General features: G+C 37.2%; 1 protein-coding gene across 1 annotated transcript in view; it reads left to right on the forward strand.

Annotated features, from left to right (window-relative positions):
• Positions 1-1,051: 1,051 nt before the first annotated feature.
• Positions 1,052-25,343, forward strand: part of CHMP4B (charged multivesicular body protein 4B) — a 39,355-nt gene continuing 15,063 nt past the window's right edge. The window contains exon 1 of the mRNA XM_053712854.1: positions 1,052-1,402. Coding sequence (XP_053568829.1) covers positions 1,219-1,402 — 184 coding nt within the window. The 5' untranslated portion in view covers positions 1,052-1,218. The remainder of the gene's footprint in view (positions 1,403-25,343) is intronic.

The raw sequence follows: 25,343 nt of genomic DNA on the forward strand, positions 1-25,343 counted from the left end.
AAAGCAAATTGAAAAGTTGTTTAAAATGGTATGCCCTATTTGAATCACAAGTTTAATTTTGACTAGATTGTCACTTTAAATAAAACCTACATTTTTATTGCAACTCCGTTTGAAGCTCTCTGGAAAAAAAATCTGAACAAGAAACCAACTTCCATATCGTCTTATCATACTTGTATATGTGAGATCAATACTATAATTTTTTTTCTATATAAACATTTCTCTGAGTCATCATTAGGGAGATTTTTCCATGTCATATGATGATGAAGTAATAGGGTCACCTGAGCAGTGAGCACATGAAACCCGTTTCAGAAAAAGGTAACTTCCTCCTATGTGCAACACGTCAAATGATGAGTAGTAACAGAATATATTTACTGAGTCCGGTATAACGTTTTAGAAAACCCCTTACAATTAATGGTTTCATCCGAAGCCCATTCACTATACTGTATACCGATTATTCTGCATTTGATACAGAGACAATTTAAAAGCTCGCATCAATTTACACGAACACTCATAATTAAAAAGCAGCAGACGTGTATTATGGTAATATTAATGTTATAGCATTGTTAAATTATTCACACTATAAGATACGGAACTGTGATAGATATGTATGTTCTGTCGAGTTTTGAGCTTTTATTGATCGCATAAAATTACTCGTATCCATGACGCCTACAACCTCATCCCATCCCAGGCGGCACTCCCTGTCCCCCTGCGGGAACTACGCATGCGCAACACAAAGGGCAGCGTTCCGCAATGACGTCAGTGTAACGAACATGCGCAGAACTATCCGGTGTCTAGAACATTTCAGTCAGACATATTTCTTGTTGGAGTAAAAAACAGCAATCAGCTTCTAAATGCCTTTTGTTTTCTAATAAAATACAACGCACCTTTATATACACTCATTTCTACCATTTTAATATAAACGGAACTTAAAATAACAGTGTGTTCAATGGATAAAGTATTCTAATAATTGTCTCTTTCTAGTTGCCAACAGCTAAGCAAAGCCAACCCTTCAATACCCTCCCACTTCTGCAAGAGCAGAACGTGTGACTTGATGACGTAGCACGCAGTGACCGACGGGTCGGGGTTCGGTTGTTGTCGTAGGTGTAAGGAGGTGGCTGAGTAGTTAGGAGTTGTAGCTCTGATTATATTTCTTGTGTGTGCTGTCACGTCTGAAACAGAACCGTTGTATATAAGTTCTCGGGGCGAATACCGGGAGCAATGTCGGTGTTTGGAAAGCTGTTCGGTACTGGGGGTAAGGGCGCAAAGGGTCCCAGCCCCCAGGAGGCCATCCAGAAATTGCGCGACACCGAGGAAATGCTGACCAAGAAACAGGAATTCCTAGAGAAGAAAATCGAGCAGGAGTTGATTGCGGCCAAGAAGCACGGGACTAAAAACAAGAGGGGTGAGAGTTGTTACGAGGGTTCTGCTGGTCAAAGAGGGTAGATTAGGACAGCAAGCATATCAAGAGACCGCAGACATTAGCAAATAGCTGTATAGTTTGGGAGATGGGGTACTGCATCCAAGTGTTGGACAGGTTGACAACAAGTGTATAGAGATTTAGAAAGGCTGCACATAGCCTAGAAACTATATTATGTTTCGGTTGTAAACTTCATTGCTGTTCTGATCACGGTGGCTATTTCACGCTACTGTTAATGGGGTATGACAGTCCCTATATTATTAAACTGGTGTTTAAATAATTCATTTTAAGTCTAGAGAGATTACTTTTTGTTTTAAGTCTTTTTGCTCCTTCTGATAGACATTCAGAAGCTAAAGAGGAAGTAATGCTGGAGTCGTGTATTTTGCTGGCATTGCTGCGTCCAGTTCCTTCTTTACTTCCATCTGTACTTTCAGAAGGAGCAATGCTGGACTGTTTCTCAAGGGTGTGAGTGAGCTCTATAGGATTCTGAGCAGTCATAATTAAGGGATTCTATATCTATTTACATTTAAAGGGACAGTCAACACCAGAATTTTTGTTGTTTAAAAAGATTGATAATCCCTTTATTACCATTCCCCAGTTTTGCAAAACCAACACAGTTATATTAATACACTTTTTACTTCTGTGAATAACTTGTATCTAAGCATCTTCTGACCGCCCCTAATCACATGACTTTTAGTTATCTATTGATTTGCATTTTAGCCAATTAGTGCAGTGTCTGTCACTAGCCACGGGCGTGATCACAATGCTATCTATATGGCCTACATGAGCTTGCTCTCCCCTGCTGGGAAAAGTAAATAAAATAGAGGCGGCCTTCAAAGGCATAAAAATTATCATATGAGCCTTCCTAGGTTTGCTTTCAACTAGAATACCAAGAGAACAAAGCAAAATTGTTGATAAAAGTAAATTGGAAAGTTGTTTAAAATTACATGCCCTATTTGAAAAAAGAGGGGTTTTTTTTGACTTGACTGTCCCTTTAACAGGGTAAACCCAAAGTATTTATTGAGGAGGAAGCCCAACAAATTGGTGATGATAGGAAACTAGATAGATAACCGAGACATACGACAAGGATGTTGGTTTCTTATTCAAGTTGTTTCTTATTTGGGAAATTCGGTTTCTTATTTAATTTTTTTGTCTGACTGCTTTAAATTGACTTTAAAATAATATAGGTTTTATTTAAATATCAACAATATGATGTAGTTACAGAGGTGAATTCCCTTTATGCAACAATTGGATATACAAACTGGAAAAAAGGGCATACATTGGCACCAATACAAATAATACAATTTTGAATAAGTAACTGATATTTTCAAAGGGTTAATAACCATCGGGCCACTGATTTTACTGTTAATATATGTAGGGTAGATCTCCCTCCATGACATGCAATTGTTTTTAGCCTGGCCCAATGGTATTTTGGGGACAGAAATTCATGCCAACCCTGGCATAGGTGCTCTAATTCCCATTTTTTGAATAAGTAACAGATATTTTCAAAGTGTTTATGACCATTGGGCCACTGATTTCACTATGAATATATGCAGTGTAGATCCCCCTCCATGACATGCAATTGTTTTTAGCCTGGCCCACATGGAGTTTGGGGGACAGAAATTGATGTCAACACTGGCATAGCTGCTGTAATTACCATTTTTGAATACGTAGCTGATATTTTCAAAGGGTTAATAACCACTGGGCCACTGATTTCACTTTGAATATACACAGGGTAGATAACTCTTCATGACATGCAATTGTTTTTAGGTTGGCCCAATGGTGTTTTAGGCACTGCAATTGATGCCAACCCTGGCATAGGTGCTGCAATTCCCATTTTTTAATAAGTAACTGATATTTTCAAAGAGTTAATGACCATTGGGCCAGGCTAAAAACAATGTCATGTCATGTAGGGGGTTCTACCCTGTGTATATTAATAGTGAAATCAGTGGCCCAATGGTGGTTATTCATTTGAAAATATCAGTTATTCAATAATGGGAATTACAGCACCAATGCCAGTGTTGGCATCAATTTCTGTGCCCAAAACGCCATTGGGCCAGGCTAAAAACAATTCCATGTCATGGAGGGAGATCTAACCTGTATATATTAATAGTGAAATCAGTGGCCCAATGGTTATTAACCCTTTGAAAATATCAGTTTTTCAGAAATGAGAATTACAGCACCTATGCCTGGGTTGGCATCAATTTCTGTGCCCAAAACACCATTGGGTCAGGCTAAAAACAATTGCATGTCATGGAGGGGGGTCTACCCTGTATATTTTCATAATGAAATCAGTGGTCCAATGGTTATTAACCCTTTGAAAATATCAGTTTTTCAGAAATGATAATTACAGCACCTATGCCTGGGTTGGCATCAATTTCTGTGCCCAAAACACCATTGGGCCAGGCTAAAAACAATTGCATGTTACGGAGGGGGATCTACCCTGTATATATTCATAATGAAATCAGTGGCCCAATAGCCCTTTGAAAATATCAGTTACTTATTCAAAATAGTAATATTTGAATTGGTGCCAATGTATGCCCTTTTTTACAGTTTGTATATCCAATTGTTGTATAAAGGGATTCCACCTCTGTGTAACTACATTACATAAATCTTATAATAATTATTTAAATAAAACCTATATTTTTATTTTAAAGTAAATTTTAAGCAGTCTGAAAATTTTTTTGAATAAGAAACCAACTTCCATGAATAAGTAACAGAATTTTACTAATCAGAAACAGCTTGAATAAGAAACAAACTTCCTTGTCGTAGACATACAACACCCTGTAATAACTTTTTGTATTCTTGCTTTCAATTAACATACCAGCCAAGTATAAAACATGTTTACAATACACTTGGACATTGTTTGCTGCAATTGTTTTGAATGACCAAGCAACACCCTCACCCCCACCCCAGACCATTTTGTCTTATTTGGAGTAGCCAAACCAGATTTGGTGGTAGACTAAATGTGGCTTGTCATTTTATTAGCAACTGTGACATTTTAGAGTATATTAGAAATTAGTATCTGTAGTGATGCCTGGTAGGGTCAGATAGAAAGCAGGATTAGGCTTGTGTAGTCTGCAGTATGCACTGGGCATTAAACTGCTGAGTACAACTACAGTATGGTTACTACTCCACCATGCTATTGTTTTCATCATGTTCCTGCAGCTGTCATCAGTCATTCTCTTTTTAACCCTTTAAAAGTATTAGAGGAGCACTGTATCTTCACACTGGACGCTGCCATCTTGCAGCTTATATTTATGTAACTTTTAAACTGTGCAAAAATAAATCTTTTCTCTATTATGTGAGCTGAAGTGAAAGGTACGTGTGTAAAAAAGCCAGTAACATCACAGATCTGTGAAAGGGCACTGCATCTCTAACATGATGCAACAATACTTGAGCTACAAGATGGCAGCGACCAGTATAACATGCAGACCTTTACCAACTGAACTCTGTAATAAGAGAACAGCTTGAAAGAGAGCTGCAAGTACAGGAGAGAAGACATTAGCATGGTGACTGGTAACTATACTAATGTAGTTGCATCCAGCAGTGTAATGTCCCTTTAAATGCTCATAATGGGAAAATGTGACAAATCAAACCTTCTCAGCGTCACAATAGAGGGGTGTGGGCATGAAGGGGTTAATGACGCACAGCTCTGGTTCCCTTAACCTTGCAACTCTGCTAAAGGACCTTAAAAGGGACACCTCATTAGTCCCCAAATCTTGTCCACACTGCTCTAATTAACAATTTCCCTGCTGCCACCACCAAAACTTTTAAATTAAAGGGGAGTTTTGGGGAACCCCTAAAAACTCACACTATTTAACAATTAGGTAACGTGCCTTTAACCTTGTCTCAACAGGAGTGTGAATTTGTATATTAGAGCCCAAAAGACAGAATGAGATTTTCTACGTTTTTAATAACAAAATACAATACAGGTTACACAGTGCAAAATTATAAAGACATTCAAAATAACATACAAATGCAAAGCTACAGTTCTTTAAAAAGAAAATGGGACATGAAAAGAATTACACACAATATCTAACTTATTACCAAGTTCCTTTAGATATGTGGAGAATGCCGGTCCTGATGTTAGTGATTTGGTCCCCAGGGCAGTTCTGACTAAAAAGTATTTCTGTTGCATACTTGAACCAAACTTTCTTTGTCTTGTCAAAGACAACGCCCTGGTTATAATTTACAACGAGTACATCCAATGCAAACAAGTCTTAGCTCCCAGTAGGGGAGGAGCTTTTTGCATTCCAACACACTGTTACCAGTTACACAAAGAACACCTCAGACCTGTGATGGGCTAGGGAGGGGGAAGGAAGGAGGGGGGGGTCTCAGCTTACAGCTTTCTGAAAGCAGATTTCACACACAGAAAAAGGCAATTCACATTAACCTCTTCCAGGCTGAGGACACAATACCACCTCTGCCGGGTAGCCAATCCAGGTATCAACTACTCAACATGATTGTTTCATGACAGAAAATCCACAATTTTTTAAAATTAAACTACAAAAAAAGTATAAGAATGATTAGGGAAAATGTCTTTGGATGAATCATAGATGGAGAAGAAAACTACAAACAAAAGGAGGCAAATGAGGAATCCGTAAAGGGACATTGAGTTTATCTGCCAGTGAGCCTCTGTCAAAGAAGACCAGTTGCATATTGGTAGTTTCAAAAAACAAAACGGATTTACCTTTAAGGGATAGTAAACATCGGCCGAAGTGGCGACAGCACCTTATTTTATGCAGTGCAAACCTATAAGGTAGCATCAAGGGTAGTTTACCTAAGTTTTCATTTCTATTCCTATAAATATCCTGACCCATATGCATCTTCGCAGTAATTTTTTTTTTTTTTTTTTTTTTTTTTGTGCTATATGGCAGACGGTATAGCTAATGAGGAGCCATACTCCCCGCTCTACTGAAGTTAGTAGCGTGTGCACTACATGCTCCCAAGCCTCTGCTATAAAGGAAAAGTGTTAGTGCTGTCGCATACAGCACAGGTGCTTGGGCTGGGGGATTTGGTGTGTTAGTCTCAAACATGCGCTATTTGACAGCTTTATTGCCCTTCTAGTGGAGGAGCAGGAAAGCACTGAAGTTATGGGTGGCCAGATCTGGTTGCTTATGGGATTAAACCAGAGTTTAAAAAGTTAGGTAATTTACAGAAATGTTAATGATATACAAGCAATTTGAAATGAACACATTAGGATGCTGTCATTATTTTGGCTTATATTTATTACAACTTTTTTCATGCTAGTGTGGACTAAATTACATTTTTCTTTCATGACTTAGATGGAGCATGCAATTCTCAACAACTTTCCTACTTACTTCTGTTATATAATTTGCTTCTTTCTCTTGGTTACCTTTGTTGAAAGGCATACATAGGCAGGCATAGCAATGCACTACTGGTAGCTAGCTGATGATTGGTGGCTGCACTTATATACCCTTTGTTATTGATTGACCCGATGTGTTCAGCCAGCATTGTTGCTCCTTCAACAAAGTTACCAAGAGAATGAAGCAAATTTAATTATACAAGTATATTGGAAAGTTTATTAAAATTGTATGCTTTTTTGTTTTTAAATATGAAACAAACCTTTTGGGTTTCATGTCTGTTTAATGTCCTATAAAAGGGACATAGTGGTGAAAAACAACATGCACATGATTGCATTTAGTTTTGAAACTAAGCATGTTTGCAATATATGTATATTAGCAATGATGCTTCTAGTGAAAGTTGTGACTGTTGCCATACACACATGCTGCAAGTTCCCCCTGCGCCTAAATGCCTACTCAGAGTATGTGGTGGGCTGTTAAATGAAGTGATCACTTGTGTGGTACGTGACACTGCTTGCTCTGTGAGCTGGTACAGTACTTGAATGAAAGTGTACAAGGCCATCTGCCTCGTATGTAGAAGCAAACTGCAAAAATGCTTTTGTTTTAAAACTTACAAACTCATGCACATTCACTTTTTACAATGATGTCTGTTTAAATGAGTCTGTGTACTATTAAATGCAGCAGAATTGCATAATCAAAAAGACAAAATTCAATAGTACTTAGTCTGAATTTCAAAGTAGTGTTTTTTTTTTTTGTTTTTTTTTGTTCTGGCAAATTTAAAAATTGCTACCATATTCCCTGTATCCATCCAGCCATCAACCAATCACAGCACACATATACACTGTGCACTTTTGCACAGTGGCAGCTCGTGTCAGTGTACATATAAAAAGATTGTGCACATTTTTATAATAGAAGTTAGATTATTTTTTTATTATTATTAAATTGCATGCGCCATCTGAATTTTTTTTTTTTTTTACCATGGTGTCCCAAGCGATAACAAACTCAATATAAAAGGAATAATTGGCTTTACAAAATGCCACAATGGCAGATTTTCTTCAACTTGAGAGCACCCAATTAAAGATTCTGGACTAACCTGTAATTTAGAACACAGAGGCTGTTTTACTGTTTGGAGTAAACAGTCCTTTGTGTTGTGAATATTTGCATTTCATAAAAACAACTAGAATACATTTATGAAGCTACAGTTCCAAAACCAGATAAATTAGCATTATCTCTTCTGTTTTCAACAAATGGTATAAGGTTATGACTTTAAATAAATGTACTATTATGTCAACAATTGTATTTAATATAGCTTTGCCATTTTGCTACTTTCTTTAACCTTTTCCCGCTGTTAGGACTTTCAATGCCATCCTAACTGCGCTAGGCTTTAGCACCATTAAGACGGCATGGAACGTCCTAGCCGTTTTGCTGTACTGAAGCCAACGGTGCTTCCAGAATGGGATCGGGACATGGTGGGCATGCCTAGTGTTGTAGGCTCACCCCCCCTGACCGGATCCCATCATTGAAATCCACGATCGTATGCATGTTCCGATGTAGACAAATCAATCACAAAAGGATTAAAGGCTCATAATTTCTCTTTGCTTTTATAGAAATTCAGCCTCAGAAAGAAATTCCACAAATTCCATGTGTGGGATAAAAAAAAAAGAAAAATACAGTATACTTTTCTTATATAGCACACTGAACAGATTACTAATTTTTCCCCTGACTAGTTGACCGTAGAACTATTTTACAACCGTAAAATAATAATACATAATAGACTGCCTTAAAGGGACAGTAAAGGTTCAGAATGTTATATAATTCTGCACACAGTGCAGAATTATATAACATTATTTAAGCCAGGGCTCGACAAACCCAGGAGCTTGGGAGCCACCGGCTCCTAGAATTTTAACCCTGGCTCCTAACTTTTTTTGGTTATTCTCCATATATCTATATACAAATCCCACTGTCTGGCTCCTAAAAATGTCTGGCTTCTAAATATTCTTACTGGCTCCTAATTTCTAAACAGATTTGTCAAGCGGTAACTTCAAAAATCTAAAAGGTATTTTCAGAATTTTCAGTGAATGTTGGACTCCGCTCCAGGATCTACTGAGCGGGTCTTGAAAAATCCAAAGCGCTTCACGGGCTTGCTGGTTAGTCACAGCACGCCCGGTCGCGCTATTGGAATAAATGTAGCTCGCTCCCGCTATGGTCTAGTAGCGGGAGTGAGCTACATTTATTCCAATAGCGCGACCGGGCGTGCTGTGACTAACCAGCAAGCCCATGAAGCGCTTTGGGTTTTCAAGACCCGCTCAGTAGATCCTGGAGCGGAGTCCAACATTCACTGAAAATTCTGAAAATACCTTTTTAGATTTTTGAAGTTACCGCTTAAATAATGTTATATAATTCTGCACTGTGTGCAGAATTATATACCATTATTCTGAACCTTTACTGTCCCTTTTAAAGGACAGGATTTGCATATCAACAAATGCAAGATAAAGACAATGCAATAGCACCTAGTCTGAACTTTAGATGAGTAGTAGATTTTTTTTTTTTTTTCTGACAAATTTCAAAGTTATGAGAGCTGGTGACTCAAAGTATAAATATAAACACTGTGCACATTTTGTTAATAGAATAACATTTGAAAGTTGTTTAAAATTGCATGCTCTATCCCAATCATGAATGTTTAATTTTGAGTTGAGTGTTCCTCTAATTTAGGGCTAGGATTTAGTTTTAATTTCTTATGTATATTGATTTGGGTACCTATAAAATGTTAGCACTTCCTAATGTTTTAGAATTTTAAACAGTCGTTGGTACCATTTTGTAATGGATTGAAATTAGATTGTTTCATGCATTGTACAGAGATGATACCACCAAAGCCTGAAATGTTTTGACCATAGATAAAAAGTTTCTACTTACAAAATTCAGATATTTCATGAGTTATGTAGATATGCCCAACATTTTATTAAATTGCACTGCCAGTTTTTTTGCATAAGGTTTCCAAGCAGTTAGTTATGATAAGAAGTTGTTAGGTGAAACAATACAATAAGAACAGTAAGAGGAGAGGTGGAGCTTTTTATAGATAAGCCGTCACAGGTGCCTGGGGAAGCATCTGGGTGTGGGGAGGTGGTATAGTTTTATAGTTTTCCTTTTATCTTGCTGTAGTAAAATATATCTACTCCCTTTGTAGGATACATCTGTTACCTAAATGACTCTACATTTTTAAATGGTTTTACCTCCAGTAAATAGTATGTGTATTGGTTTATACTGACAGAAACCAACAAAGGGTGATAGTCTTGGTTTTCCAGGTTGCTTAGCATACTTTGTATTCTGATGTGTGATACCTTTCTAGTGAAAGGCCATTAAATATGACATGCTTATTGTAGTTCTAAAAGATCAGGTTCCAGTTTCACTTGTTTTGTAACAATTGTAGTACAAATATAGTGTGAGAAAATATTTACCAACGGTATGTTCAAATTTTTCTCAAATGGGGCCATTTCGATATTTTTTTTTTTTTTTTTTCCCCCTCCAAACCCTAATCAGATTTTTTTTTTTTTTTAAATATACACACATGGCCATTTATCTGTATATTCATTCACTGTTTTATATTTCCTTTTTTATCTGGAGTAAGTTACAGCTTTCTTTCCATATGTTGCATAGAATGTCACAAATACATGTTTTGATAGTTATTAGGTTTAGTCTAATGGAGTAGTTCTTACTTCACTGCTTTGTGTAAAAAAATAAATAAACAAAAAACCTAAAATAGTTGTACAAACATTTAGTTATATAAATTTCACAAAATTATCACAATTTTTTACATTTTCTCAGTCCTCTCGTATACTTTGATTCTTACATTTTTTATTTAGCTCATACAAACATTGTTCTAACGGCCCTAACACCAACAGTACATATAAATGAGGCAAGTGTTTACTTCCAGGTTATCATTCTTACTATACCGATAACTTCATAGCTAGGACATAAAACTCCTTATTTGAATCATTAAATCTTACTCTTTCAAAAGTGGAGTATGCTATGTTATAAAATGCCTCTTAAAAAGCATCAGGACCCCAAAAATATAGCCGAAGATGAAAGGTATTTGTCATTGTTGTGACAAAAAGCTGGCAGCGGGTGGACACATGACCACTCATTTGAAAGACCAGGATTGCTGCTTTTAGATAAGGGGTTTATGTATGTTTTGTTGGGGGTAGCATAGGGGATACCCCACTGTCCTGATACAGTATTATTCCATATACTTAAGGTTCTGACAGGTGATCATTAATAACATAGTGGTCAGAGGATAACTACTAGACATGACCCCTCCTTTTAAAAGACCACCCATGCCTCTTTAAAAAGAGGGGTCACTTGCCTTGTGGTAGTGCATATTTTGGGGTGCTCATATGACTGTAAAAGGCACAAAGTATACAGGTAGTTGCTATTTCTATGCCAGTCACCTGCTATTTAAAGGGGCATGAGAGCACTAATTTGATTATGGGCAAGCTCCTTTTAATTTTAAATTGAGTGTCCCTCTAATTTAGGGCTAGGATTTAGTTTTAATTTCTTATGTATACTGATTTGGCTATCTATAATATGTTAGCACTTCCTAATGTTTTAGAATTTTAAACAGTCGTTGGTACCATTTTGTAATGGATTGAAATTAGATTGTTTCATACATTGTACAGAGATGATACCACAAAAGCCTGAAATGTTTTGGCCATAGAAAAAAGTTTCTACTTACAAAAATCAGATATTTCATGAGTTATGTAGATATGTGACGGGTATTGGGTTGGATGTGTGTTATATGCTGTCTTTAGCGAGTAGGCGTACGTTTGCGACCACTATCCCCCATTCGTTAAAGGGACACTCAAGTCAAAATTAAACTTTCATGATTAAACTTTCAGATAGAGCAGGCAATTTTAAACGACTTCCCAATTTACTTCCATTAACAAAATGTGCGCAACCTTTTTATATTTAAACGTTTTGAGTCACCAGCTCCTACTGAGCATGTGCAAGAATTCACATTATATGTATTCATTTGTGATTGGATGACATCTCTCACATGATACAGGGGGAGTGGAAATAGTCATAACTGAAATTTGTCAGAAAAAAAAAATCTTCTACTCATTTGAAGTTCAGACTAAGTGCTATTGCATTGTCTTTTTATCATGCATTTGTTTATGCAAATCTACTGCATTTACTAGTCCTTTAAATATATTAGGTAGGTGATTGGCTTGAAGGACTCACATACTGGAAAGAGGGGATGCCCTCCTTTTTAAGCTCTAAAAGTGCTCCCTCCTTAAACACAGTATGGCTGCCTACTTGGGGCATGTTATGGCCATTACTGTGGTGATCATCTGACAATCTACAGGGGGGATGTGACCCCCCATTTGTAAGAGAGGAATTCCCTATTTTACTCTAGGGGTCTCATACCCATCTAGTTAAAAGATGGGTAGATAGTTGGCTCTTTCTGTTTGTTTCTGTTGGGGCAGGTGTCCAGCATTTTTAAAATGTGATAATCACCTGCATCTTAGGGGCAGATTTTTTTTTTTTTTTTTTTTTTTTTAATAATCATTTAAACTTTCATGTTTTCAAATAGAGTAGGCAGTTTTAAGAGACTTTGCAATTTATTTCCACTATCAAACTGTGCAGTCTTTTTTTTTTTTTTATATGCACACTTTCTTGAAGCACCAGCTACTACTGAGCATGTGCACGTACTTATGAGTCTGTAATCGGCTGATTACTGTCAAATGATACATAGGGCCGGGTGTTCTATCAGAATTTGCTACCTCTGAGTGTGCATACTCTGTATTATGTAATCACACACACACTCCACATATGTTAAAAATGACTGTGTGGCGTGATCATGTAATTATCAGAATTTGCTACCTCTGTGTGCAAGCTAAGGAAGTTGTCCTGTTGCATTTTGCTGCGGCTAATAAATATGCGCAGTTCAATCACTTCTCAAAGTGGACAATGAAATCATGTCCTGCACACACAATATATCCATAAAAATTTCATACAAAAAATATATGTATCAAAATCTGATAGAACTCTGGCAAATTAACACATTTTAATCATAGAAGTAAATTGGAAATTCTCTTAAAACTGTATGCTCTATCTGAATCATGTAAGTTTAATTTTGACTTTAGAGTCACTTTTTTAAATATTTAGCTATGTATAATAAAACAACTTTGCAACTTACATTCATTATTTATTTTGCCCCCGTTTCTTGTAATTTAGCTTAAAGGGACACTGAACCCAAATTTTTTTCTTTCATGATTCAGATAGAGCATGCAATTTTAAGCCACTTTCTAATTTATTCCTATTAATTTTTCTTCGTTCTCTTGCTATCTTTATTTTAAAAAGAAGACATCTAAGCTTTTTTTTTTTTATTCAGAACTCTGGACAGTACTTTTTTATTGGTGGATGAGTTTATCCACCAATCATCAAGAACAACCCTGGTTGATCACCAAAAATGGGCCGGCATCTAAACTTACTTTCTTGCATTTCAAATAAAGATACCAAGAGAATGAAGAAAATTTGATAATAGTAGTAAATTAGAAAGTTGCTTAAAATGTCGTGCTCTATCTGAATCACGAAAGAAAAAAATTGGGTACAGTGTCCCTTTTTAAATTTGGATTTTCTAATTCTCAGAATTTAAAAATCCACCCTGCAGATTTCTCAAGGCTAACCCGGTACAAATCTTCCCTAATTTGCTTTAACTGATAACTGTAAAACAGTGCATTTTATATTAACATTATGACTGGGTATCCGTGTTTTCAACACACCAAAGCCTTTATTGGCTTCTCCAAATAATGCAAACGTGGGTGGAGTTTGGCTATTGGAAAAACAATTACTTTTAAGATGTTAATGTGTAAAAATGTTTATTCGATAGCTACATACAAAGATCTTGTACTTACAGGGTGTTTACTGTCAGTTAGCTCAGTGGATCTCACTACAATAAGGATCTCATCTAAATAAGGATTGCATTAAGTGCAATAATTATTTCATTAGGTATATTCCATTTAAAGGGGTGACACATATTACAAGAGTACAAGAACAGGGGGAATATTTTCAAAATGCTATTCTAGATGCAACTAAACACTGTATTAGGCTTGTTTGTAAAAGAAAACCAATATGGTTTTCAAAAGAAGTAGCGCATGCAGTTAACAAAAAAAGACAGTCTATAAAAAAAAAATTCAAACTCGCTGGCTCAGAAGAGGATAAGGGAAAATAGAGAACCCATCAAAAGATGACAAAGCAGTTAATCAGAAATGCTAAAGCTGATGCAGAAGAGAAAATAGCACAATCTATAAAAAACGGGGACAAAACCTTCTTTAGATATATCCGTGAAAAGAGAAAAACTAACAGAGGGATTGTTAGACTCAAGAATGATAATGGAGTATTGGGAGAATATAAACAAATAAACTGTTTAAGTGATTACTTTTGTTCAGTCTTTACAACAGATGGTAAAGATAGTGAGATTCTATTAAGGAATATTACTGTAAATAATAATGTGAGTAGTAGTAGGTTTTTTCTTTTTACAGAGGAAGAGGTTTCAAGGGCTTTATCAAAAATAAAAGTAAATAAGTCTGTGGGTCCAGATAATATTCATCCAAGGGTTCTAAGAGAACTTCGGTCCGTAATAGCTACTTCATTAGCTGATTTATTTAATCAGTCACTTCTAACAGGAGTTGTTCCAAAAGACTGGAAATTGCCAATGTAGTCCCACTTCATAAAAAGGGTAGTAGGGAAGATTCTGCTAACTATAGGCCAGTCAGTTGGACCTCAATTGCAGGGAAATTAAAGGGACAGTCTACCATAGAATTGTTATTGTTTTAAAAGATAGAAAATCCCTTTATTACCCATTCCCCAGTTTTGAATAACCAACAGTTATATTAATATACTTTTTATCTCTGTGATTACCTTGTATCTAGGAACCTTCTGCCAGCCCCCTGATCACATGACTGACTGTTTATTATCTATTGTCTTAAATTTAGCATTGTTTTGTGCTAAATCTTCAATAACCCTCTGTGCCTAAACACAGTGTTATCCATATGGCCCACGTGTACTTTCTGTCTCTTTGTGTTGAAAAGAGATTTAAAAAGCATGTGATAAGAGGCAGCCCTCAAAGGCTTAGAAATTAGCATATGAGCCTACCTATGTTTAGTTTAAACTAAGAATACCAAGAGAAAAAAGCAAATTTGGTGAAAAAAGTAAATTGGAAAGTTGATTAAAATTAAAAGTCCTATCTGAATAATGAAAGTTTAATTTATACTAGACTGTCCCTTTTAATGGAAACTCTTTTAAAGGAAAGACTTGTATCTTTCCATCAGACAATCAACTTAGAAGACAAAGGACAACATGGTTTCACTGCTGAAAGATCATGTCAGACTGATCTAATGGATTTCTTTGATCATGTAACTAAAATAATAGACCAGGGAGGAGCCGTAGATGTTGCATATCTAGACTTTAGCAAAGCATTTGACACCGTCCCACACAACAAACTTATTCACAAAATGTATTGCCTTGGAATAGATCCTAAGATTAAGTGGGTAGAATGCTGGCTTAAAGATAGACGGCAGAGGGTTTCAAATAATGGAGTACATTCAAATGAGGCATCAGTTACTAGTGGTGTTCCCCAAGGGTCAGTTCTTGGGCCTGTTTTGTTTCCAATGTTCATAAGTGATATTGGAAGTGGGCTTAAGGGGAAGGTTTGCTTGTTTGCTGATGATACAAAAATTTGTAACAGGGTAAATGTACCAGGTTGGTTTGATCAATTGAATAGTGATATTAAAAAAACTAGAGGACTGGTCAAATAAATGGGGTCTGAAATGTAATATTACCAAGAGCAAAATTATGCATATAGGATCTAAAAACCCAAAGGCCAATTATATTCTCAATGGTACATTACTGGCTGTAACTAAAGAAGAAAGGGACTTGGGAATTATTATTTCAGATTTAAAATTTGGTACACAATGCAGCAGTGCAGCCAGTAAGGCCAGTCGAATACTTGGTTGCATTGGAAGAGGTATTGGTAGCAGAAATAGCAAGGTTCTTATGCCACTTTACAGATCATTAGTTAGACCAAATTTAAAATACTGTGTACAGTTCTGGAGACAATATCTTCAGAAAGATATAAATAAACTAGAAGCTGTCCAAAGGAGGGCTACTAAAATGGTACATGGTCTAAAATATAAAACGTACAAAGAAAGACTCTATGATCTAAATATGTATAGCTTAGAGGATAGAAGGGAAAGAGGTGACGTGATAGAAACCTTCAAATATATCAAGGGACTTAATAAAATAGAAGCTGAAAGCATTTTTCACAAAAAAATAAATGCCCAAACAAGGGGTCACAATCTAAAGTTGGAGGGTAGCAGACTCAGAAGAAATTTGAGGAAGCATTTTTTTATAGAAAGGGTGTTGGATTCATGGAATAAAGTTCCATTTGAGGTGGTAAATGCACAGACTGTAAAGGAATTAAAAAATGCCTCGGACATGCATAAGGCTATGCTAAGGAAAAAGTAACATGTAATATGGGTAGACTTGATGGGCCTTTTTGGTTATTATCTATCTGCAAATTCTATGTTTCTATGTCCCTTTTCACATCACACAACGATATTGATTATAGTATGACTGATGGTGACATCACTTCTCAACTCATTTTAACACCATTGATAGGAATTATAGGATACAAACTTTACTGGCCTATTTTACATTTACCGATCTATACTATACTGATGATCACAGTAAATGGCCGCAGTGGTTGTTGTGAACTGAACCCCCCCCCCCCCCATCATTTTGCCTGAACTAAAGTAAAAGCTGCATACCATAGCGGTAATTCTACTGCAAATGTAAACATTTCATCTGGAATAGAATCCAGAATTTTAAATCTATCACATGCTACATTTTGCTATTTGTTTTCACCTTTCGCTTTGAGGTCAATTTAATTTACCCAGAAAGGTCATCTATTCATGTCTCGTATAAAATACCATACATCACTCCATAATCACTTTCTATCTAAATTTGTAAAGTTCTCTTACCTGATACTGTCATTTCTAATTCAGTTTGTGAAGGCAATGTAACTAGGATTAAGTATTTTGTGTTCTACCATCTGTGTAGCACCATATGTTCAGTATCTTCCTTTTGCGTTAGTGGATTTAAAAAAAGAAAAAAAAGCTAAGGGATTAAACCCATGTAAAGCTCAAGAAATCATACATATTTTACCTCACATGTTTCTGTATTCTTGAATAATGTAGAAATTATGCATTTAATTGTTTACTCCAAATTTTTTGTTTAATAAGATAGATAACGCCTTTACTACCCTTGTCCCAGCTTTACATAACCAATATTGTTATTTTAATATCCTTTATAACATCTAAAACGCCAATTATCTTCCTTTTTTAAGCCCCTGCAGGCTGCCTTTATCTCAGTCCAATTTACAAGCTTTTCACAGCAAGACAGAGCTAGTTAATGTGTACCATATAGATAATAGCATTGTGCTTACTCCTGTGGAGTTACAAATGAGACAGCACTGATTGACTAAAATGCAAGTCATTAACAGCCCTGAGATAAGGGGAAGTATGCAGAAGCTTAGATACAGGGTAATCACAGAGGTAAAAAGTATATTAATATAACTGTGTTGGTAGAAACTGGGGAATGGGTAATAAAGGGATTATCTTTTAAAACAATCACAATTTTTGAGTAGAATGTCCCTTTAAATAAATCTAACATTCTACATATTGATGTGATCGTTTTATTTCGGGGCATTAAAGTGACAGTTTACTTAAAAAAACAAATCTCCCCTTTGATCCACTTTACCTGCTGGAGTGTATTAAATTGTTTACAAGTATTTCAGTTACCCTTATATTTGCATTTGAATTAGTTTACTTAGACTGTGGTATCCCCATCTATCCATGAAGTTTTTTTTTTTTTGGGCCTTGAGACCAAGCTGTGTTAACACAGCCAGTAGAAGAAATTACACTCCCAGTGGGTTATAGAAGAGATAAGGTAATACACTGTTAATTTTCCATTGTTCTCTCCAAGTGAAATCTAATACATTTTATACTCTGCAGCTGGTAAAAAAAAAAAAGTAATTGGAAACGCATTAAAGGAAAAACAATTTTATAGTATACTGTCCCTTTAAACTATTTTTTGCAGTATATGCTTTATGCATGTTCAAATAAGAAAGTGATGCAATAAGTTTGCATCACTTCCTGTCCAGCCTGTAGAGGGTAAGTGTTCAGAAAAACCTATTACTTATAATTGGTTATTGCAACAGGGAATAGATACTGGAGTGTTAATGAAACATGACAAATGTAGTCCTATCCATTCCCCTCACAAATGCATATTAAAGGGACATGAAACATTTTTTTCATGAATTAGATTTTAAACAACTTTTCAATTTACTTCCATTATAAAATGTTCTTTGTTTTCTTGGTGTCCTTTGTTGAAACGCATAGAGGTAAACTCAGGAGTGTGCACGTGTCTGCAGAAGTTTTGGAAGAATGTTACACATTTGCAAGATGGCAGCATTTTTTTACTGCCATGTAGAGTTCCAGACATGCTTGCGACCTATCTAGGTATCTCTTCAACAAATACCATGGAAACAAAGTAAGTTTGATAACAGAAGTAAATTAGAAACTTAAAAAAAAAAAAAAGCGTGTTCTATGTCTTCATTTTTCAATGTCAGTAGTTTAGTTAGTGTGTTTGCTTAGTTTCAGGGTTTCATTTCTTTCTAATGACACAGTGAGTCCACGGATCATCATCAATTACTGTTGGGAATATCACTCTTGGCCAGTAGGAGGAGGCAAAGATCACCACAGCAAAGCTATTAAGTATTACTACCCTACCCACAAACCCCAGTCATTCTCTTTGCCTCTCATGCAAGGAGGAGGTGAAGTAATTGGGTGTCTGATATAGGATACTTCTATCAAGATATTTTTGTTTTGAGGTCAGGGCAGGCTTGCTCTGAGCTTCCATCCCGGTCTGGGTCTAGCTGTACTCGTCTCTTAAGTAGGGCAGTGGTGGCTTTAAAGCAGTTAGGAACTTGTGAGGTAAGTCTTGCTGAGTCTTTCTAACATGTTGCTGCCCTGGTATAGAAAGCCTGGGTAGGTTTACTCTGTCTTTCTTTGTTTCACAGGTTTCTGAGGAGCGGCATCCTCTCATGCCGGGTGATCTGTCCTCCTGCCGGACAGCTGGATATACAGCTAAGTGTCTTTTGGGTGGAGGCTGGCACTGAAGGGGTTAAGAACACTCTATTTTATAATGGACTCTGCATCCTAATCAGGATGTTTTATGGCAGGGGCAGGCACTTTCATGTGAGTTGGAGACTTAAGGTTGAACTCCTTGTCAGCAATGAAGGAGTTAAGTTAACCTTTATTTTGGCTCAAATTGAATCAGATTTTTTATGCAGTTCAGCACTATGTTAGGGACTGCATCTCGTTAAACAGCCTCTCAGACCCTTATTCTCATCGGAAATGGGAACGGCATTAGAGTGCTTCGTTGCTTGGACGCTTTAGTTATCGGGGAGAAGTCAGGGATTTTTAGGTAGCTAATTTTTATTTTCTTTGTTTATGCTACTGTTACTAATCTGACTGTAGGACTGTCGTCGGAATGAAGCACAATATTTAGTGCGCATTTCATTTCTTTGCCAAGGTTTTTAGTTCCCGCCTCCTTCCTTTCCAGAGCGGAGCAGCGCAATTTTTTTGGTGCCTTTGTTCTTTTTCTCCGCTTCGTCCTCGGACATGAGGAGGCAGCTGTGCTCATTATCCCTCTGGTTCATGTCCCTTTTAATAAGATGTCTGCAGACCGGGAGAGCAGTTTTCAGGTCTGATAGGGATGTGCCTGGTATTTCAGTTAATTTTCAGGCCCCTGGGACTATGGTTGGAAACGTTTAGTCCCTTATATTGAAATCGTACTTTAAATAAGGATATATTTTTAATTTTAGCCCTCTATAAGATGACAAGAGTGTATGTGTATCTCATCTTTCTGCTTAATAGAGATTTAAAGTGACAGTTCATTTCATAATAGAAGGGTTTATATAATGTTCAGGTAACATTTTTCCTGTGGAAACATTAATTGTAATCCTTCTGTGTACTGTAAATTTTGCCCTGGAAGGTTTTACATATGTTTATTACCTCTGTAGTTTAGTGGTAATATACTGAATTTGGCATTTTGGCCTAATGCAGATTAGAGGACCTATAGTGACTTGGGGATATTTTGCATAGTTTTGGAACAGTGGCTTGTTCCTGTGTACATGTTTTGTTTTCCTTTGGGATTCAGAATAGGCTGTTTAGGCAATGCCACAGCTCTCTCCTTAATTGTCCCATGCCTCAATGGCGTCACATGCAGTGCCCTGTGGTTCCTCTAAATCTCCTGGCGGAGTGTATTTGCTTACAGACTTGTGGTTCAGGTATCTTTTGGGTATCAGCAGCTTTGTCTGTTTTTCCTTACATACAGGGAAAATGATAGTAAGGTTTCTGCTCTTTCTGTTACACAGATCACCCCCTCTCCTAGGCTGGTGAGGAGTATCCGCCGGGGGTTCCTGATGGTGAATCCCATATTCGGACAGTATAATTCCTTCATCTGATGCTGTAGTGGACTACTTCAGATTAAGCTTGCACACCTCGTGTACTGTTAAAGGAGGTTTTAGCTTCCCGGACGACACCGATACTCCTGTCGTCAACCCTTGGAAATTTTGTTAACTTAAGTTTCTATGATTTGTCTTCCTAAGGGGAAGTGTTTTCTAGACGTGTTATGGTAGAAATAAGAGGGGGGATACCTTTCCCCCTGTCTCCTGTCCTTCAAAGGATTTTCCTGTCGCTGACTCCATTTAAATGCATGGTGCATTTCGTAGAAGCTTCTCTTCTGGGGCCAGAGAGTTTTGACCCCTATGGAGGGTAACTAGCTCCTTACAGCGTTTAATTGTTCTTTTAGAGCAATGCTTTGTCATTTTAGACTTTCTGTGCTAGCCCGCTGATGGCTGTTGTGGCCTAGGGGTTAGCAAGCTTGACTTGAAGGCTCATGGTTTAGATCTCAAACCCAGTCATGGGCCTTTGTGTCCTCTCAATTCTTTAACAAAGCAGAATATTTTTTAAAGCATTGTGGCTGATTTCTTGGTCGGCGGAGAAACCTACCTGTGGCTTAGTAGTCCAGCCTAGGTTTTTTTAGCTCTGCAGTTGCAGCTTCAACTATTTTTTAGGTTTTCTCCAATTCCATGTTTCTGGTTTTTCTTTCAAGGATGAGACCTTGTTGGATTTGGTCTGGCAGAATTATCCTCTGACTTCGGGGGAAAAAGGGTTTTTCTTTTTCTACCACATGTCAAGATAGTAAGACTAACGGAAAGTATTTTTTTTTTTTTTTTCCATTTTTCTGCAGGATCTGTCATGTCTTGGTATCCAACTAATTTTAATTCAATCTAAGATTTCCTCCCATGGGCAGATTTATCCTTCTAGAGTATCTTCAATCCAGGTTTGATGAGAAGCCTTCCTTGAACTGGGTTCAAGATCTTCACCTCTGGGAGTGATTGTTCCACTCTGGGAACAAGATTTTGGTATTTTCTCAAGTTCTGACCTTCAAAGTAGTATCTATTCTCCTTTGGTTCAAGAAGGGCCTGTTCATATCGAACATAGACCTGAAGGATGTGTATTCATTTGTTCCCATGATCGGGATCTTCTCAAGTTTCTGAGTTTCGTCATCCTAGAAGGACTTGTAGGTCTCGGAATATTGCTGATCGGATCATATATGATTCAGGTATCCTTCCTTCAAACAAACTCTTTCAAGAGACCTTGTCCATGCTTCTTTCCCATGGTTGGGAAATGATTTTAGATATGAGTTCCTTTGCTCCATATGCAAGGGTGATTTATTTGGGGACCTTTCATAGATTCTCTATCTAGAAGAGGATCTCTAACAGTGACCAGATAATCAAGGATTTTTTTTTTTGTTCTCCCTGCAGTCTTCTGTCCGGCCACCGGCAAGCTCTGGTGGTCCGGTAGATAGCTTAGATCAGTAGATAAGACTCCCTTCAGTACTGTTTTTTTTTCAGGAGTTCCTGCCTCAAAGCGCATGCTTCTGGAGACATTCCCAAGTAATGTGACAGCGTGCCCTTACCTTCTGGACTGGGAACCAGTCTGGAACTTGCTTATGGCACAGGGATTATTAATCTCGGACTTGTCTGCGTTCCTCTTTTACAGTTGAGGGCGAGTTACATTGTTCTGTTGGCTTGGCCTCAGTCGTCATTAAATTGGCAATTTCTCCTCTCTGACTTACATCATCTGCTGTCCTTTTCCTCTTTTTAGGGGTGAACAATTGGGTTTCTGAACAGACATAATTTCCCCCCCCCCCCTCCCGGGGAGTGGGCTCTCCGTCCGAAGGTGTTTTCTAGGTAAATCCTAAAATGGAGTTGGTTTCTGAGGGCGTTTTTGACAAAACACCAAGCTTATGAGGGTAGGTTCATGGTCAAGGTGATCCACAGACCGCCTTGATAAATGTTCTGGCAGTTTTTTCCTTGGCAATCAGTCTTGCATACCTATTTCCTGTGTTTTTCTCTCCTTTCACAAGTCATTCTTATCAAACAGGAGAGTCAGTCAGTGATTCTAATAGCCCCTGCGTTTTTGCAGGATCTGGTGTGCAGACCTAGTGGAATGGTCACTTCTCCCTCCTTGGAGACTTCCTCTGAGGAAGGATATCTAAATCCCGGTCCCTTCCTTCATTCTATTTTCGTTTTCTCTAAAGCTGACTGCTTGGAGATTGATTGCTTAGTTGGTCTAAGCGTGGTTTTTATGACTGTCTTTTAGGCTATGTTTCAGGCTTGCATGCCAGTTACTAGAAAGATTTACCATAAGATATGGTGTAAATGTCTTATTGGTGTGAATCCAAGGGTTCTCTTGGAGTAGGGTCAGGATTCCTAGGAATTTGTCTTTTCTCCAGGAAGACCTGGAGAAGGGGTTTTCGGTCAGATTTCTGCACAAGCGTCTGGCGGACGTGCCGGATGTCCAATCCTTTTGTCAGGCCATGGTAAGAATCAGGCCTGTGTTTAAATCGGTTGCTCCACCTTGGAGTCTTAACTTTGTTCTTAAAGTTTTGCAACAGGCTCTGTTTGAGCCTATGCATTCCTTAGATATTAAGATGTTTTCTTGGAAAGGTTTTGTTTCTTGTTGCCTTTTCTTCTGCTAGGAGAGTCTCTGAACTCTGTGTTGCAGTATGATTCCCCTTTCATTCTGATAAGGTAGTTCTGCGTACTAAGTTAAGTTTCCTTCCTAAAAGTTGTTTCAGATAGGAATATTAATCAGGATATCGTTGTGCCTTCTTTGTGTCCTAATCCTCCTCATAAGGAGCGTTTGCTGCCAACCTAGATGTGGTGTGTGTGTGCTGAAATTCTACTTGCAGGCGACTAAGGATTTCCGCTAGTCTTCTGCTTTGTTTGTCTGTTTCTCTGGGAAATGCTAGGGTCAGAAAGCCACGGCTACTTCTTTCGTTCTGGCTGAAGAGTATTATTCGTTTGGCCTATGAAACGGCTGGACATCAGCCTCCTGAGAGAATCACGGATCATTTCACGAGGGCTGTTCCTTCTTCCTTGGCTTTCAAACCTGAAGCTCTGTTGAACAAATTTGCAAAGCTGCAGTTTGGTCCTTTGCATACTTTTTCAAAATGTTATAAGATTGATTCTTTTGCTTCTGCTGAGGCTTCTTTTGGTAGAAGGGTTCTTCAAGCATTGGTGCCTTCTGTTTAGGTTACCTGTCTTGTCCTTCCCTTATCTGTGTCCTCTAGCTTGGGTGTTGATTCCCAACAGTAATTGATGATGATGATCTGTGGACTCACCATGTCATTAGAAAGAAAACGAAATGTATGCTTACCTGAGAAATGTAATTCTCTCTTGACGCAATGAGTCCACGGGCCGCCCTGTTTTCCAGTTTTGTGGTATATAAACCTCAGGCACCTCTGCACCTTGTGTTATTTACTTTTCTCCTTTCCTTCGGTCGAATGACGGGTTTGTGGGTAGGGAAGTGATACTTAACAGCTTTGCTGTGGTGCTCTTTGCCTCCTCCTGCTGACCAGGAGTGATATTACCTACAGTAATTGATGATGATCTGTGGACTCACTGTGTCAATAAATAAATACATTTATCAGGTAAGCATAAATTTTAGTTTCTTAAAATAATAATTTTTCAATTTATTTTTCTTTTTTATCTGACAATTACTGGTTATATATTAACAATACATGCATTGATCATTGAAATTAATAAAAAAAAAATATTGGGAGGTAAATTGCTTCCAGTTTTATAGGTTAATCATTCATATTTGAATTTTAAGCTGTACATTATTGGGAGGAAAGTTTTTAAATTAATACTTTTAAATAGTTTTATTTAAATAAAACAATAACATTTATATTTCCCTTTCTTCTATTTGCACCTCCCTGTGCTTGGTTCCTTGTGCAGATTTATTCCTCTCCAAACAATCTTCTATTCATTCAGCTTCTTGAAACTTAGTAAGAGCTTGATTCAGTGTTCAGAGAGGCAAAATTAAACTTTCATGATTCAGATAGGACATGCAGTTTTAACTACTTCCTAATTGAATTATTTTATCTAATTTGCTTTGTTCGGTATCTGATGCTGAAAAGCATACATAGGTAGGCTCAGTAACTATGCACCTACTGCTAACTAGCTGTTACTAGCTCTTTTAATGTGTTCAGCTAGCTCCCAGCAGTGCATTGCGCTCCTTTAGCAAAGGATACAAAGAGAATGAAGCAAATTTAATAAAATAAATCTGAAAATTGTATGCTCTATTTTGATTTTCAAATGTTTTGCGTAAAACAAAATGGCTGCCAAATCATATGATATACAGCCTCCATATTATGCACAATAGTTCTCACAATAGATGTCAATAAACATGGGAAAAATAAAGCATTTTTGTAAAATGGTTTTTGTTTTATTATTAATTTAAAAATGTTGTTAAGCATTTTTGCAAAATGGCTGCCAAACCACATGACCCATCAACTTCTCTTGAACAAATCTGAATGTTAGTCATAAAATAACTCTCTAAACAAAATTTCAAGTCTGTCCCATAAGCAGTTTTGGAGAAGAAGATTTTTGTTGTTTTTAAAAACAGTACATACAAAACAAAATGGCTGCTAAACAATGCAATGTATGGCTTTCAAATTGCACATACGAATGCTCCCTATAGACCTCTACAATTTGCATTCGTTTTATTAAAATTTGCAAATGTTTTATTTCACGAAGGAGACTGCGCAATTCGAATTTTGACTGCAATATTGTATTTAAGGGTTATGACTGTGTAATCATATGTCTATTACACTGTAATATTGTTAAATAATGTAAAACTAATGCATAAAGTGCAAATTTATGCAATTAAATGTTGTTAAAAAGGTTAATATCTCACGACGGCCATGTTTATGGAAAAATCGCAGTTTTAACAAACTTGGTAGAGGACTTTGCAAGGAGTATATGTGCAAAATTGTGCTTTATTGCACTAAGCGGTATAAGAGAAGATGTTTAGATTTTCGCAAGATGGCTGCTACATCATGTGACCAAGGCACTTCTGTTGACCAATAGCAAATCTAGGTCATAGCAGCACTGAGCACAGCAA

The sequence above is a fragment of the Bombina bombina genome, chromosome 1 (assembly GCF_027579735.1).
Source record: "Bombina bombina isolate aBomBom1 chromosome 1, aBomBom1.pri, whole genome shotgun sequence".
NCBI classification, from domain to species: Eukaryota; Metazoa; Chordata; class Amphibia; order Anura; family Bombinatoridae; genus Bombina; species Bombina bombina.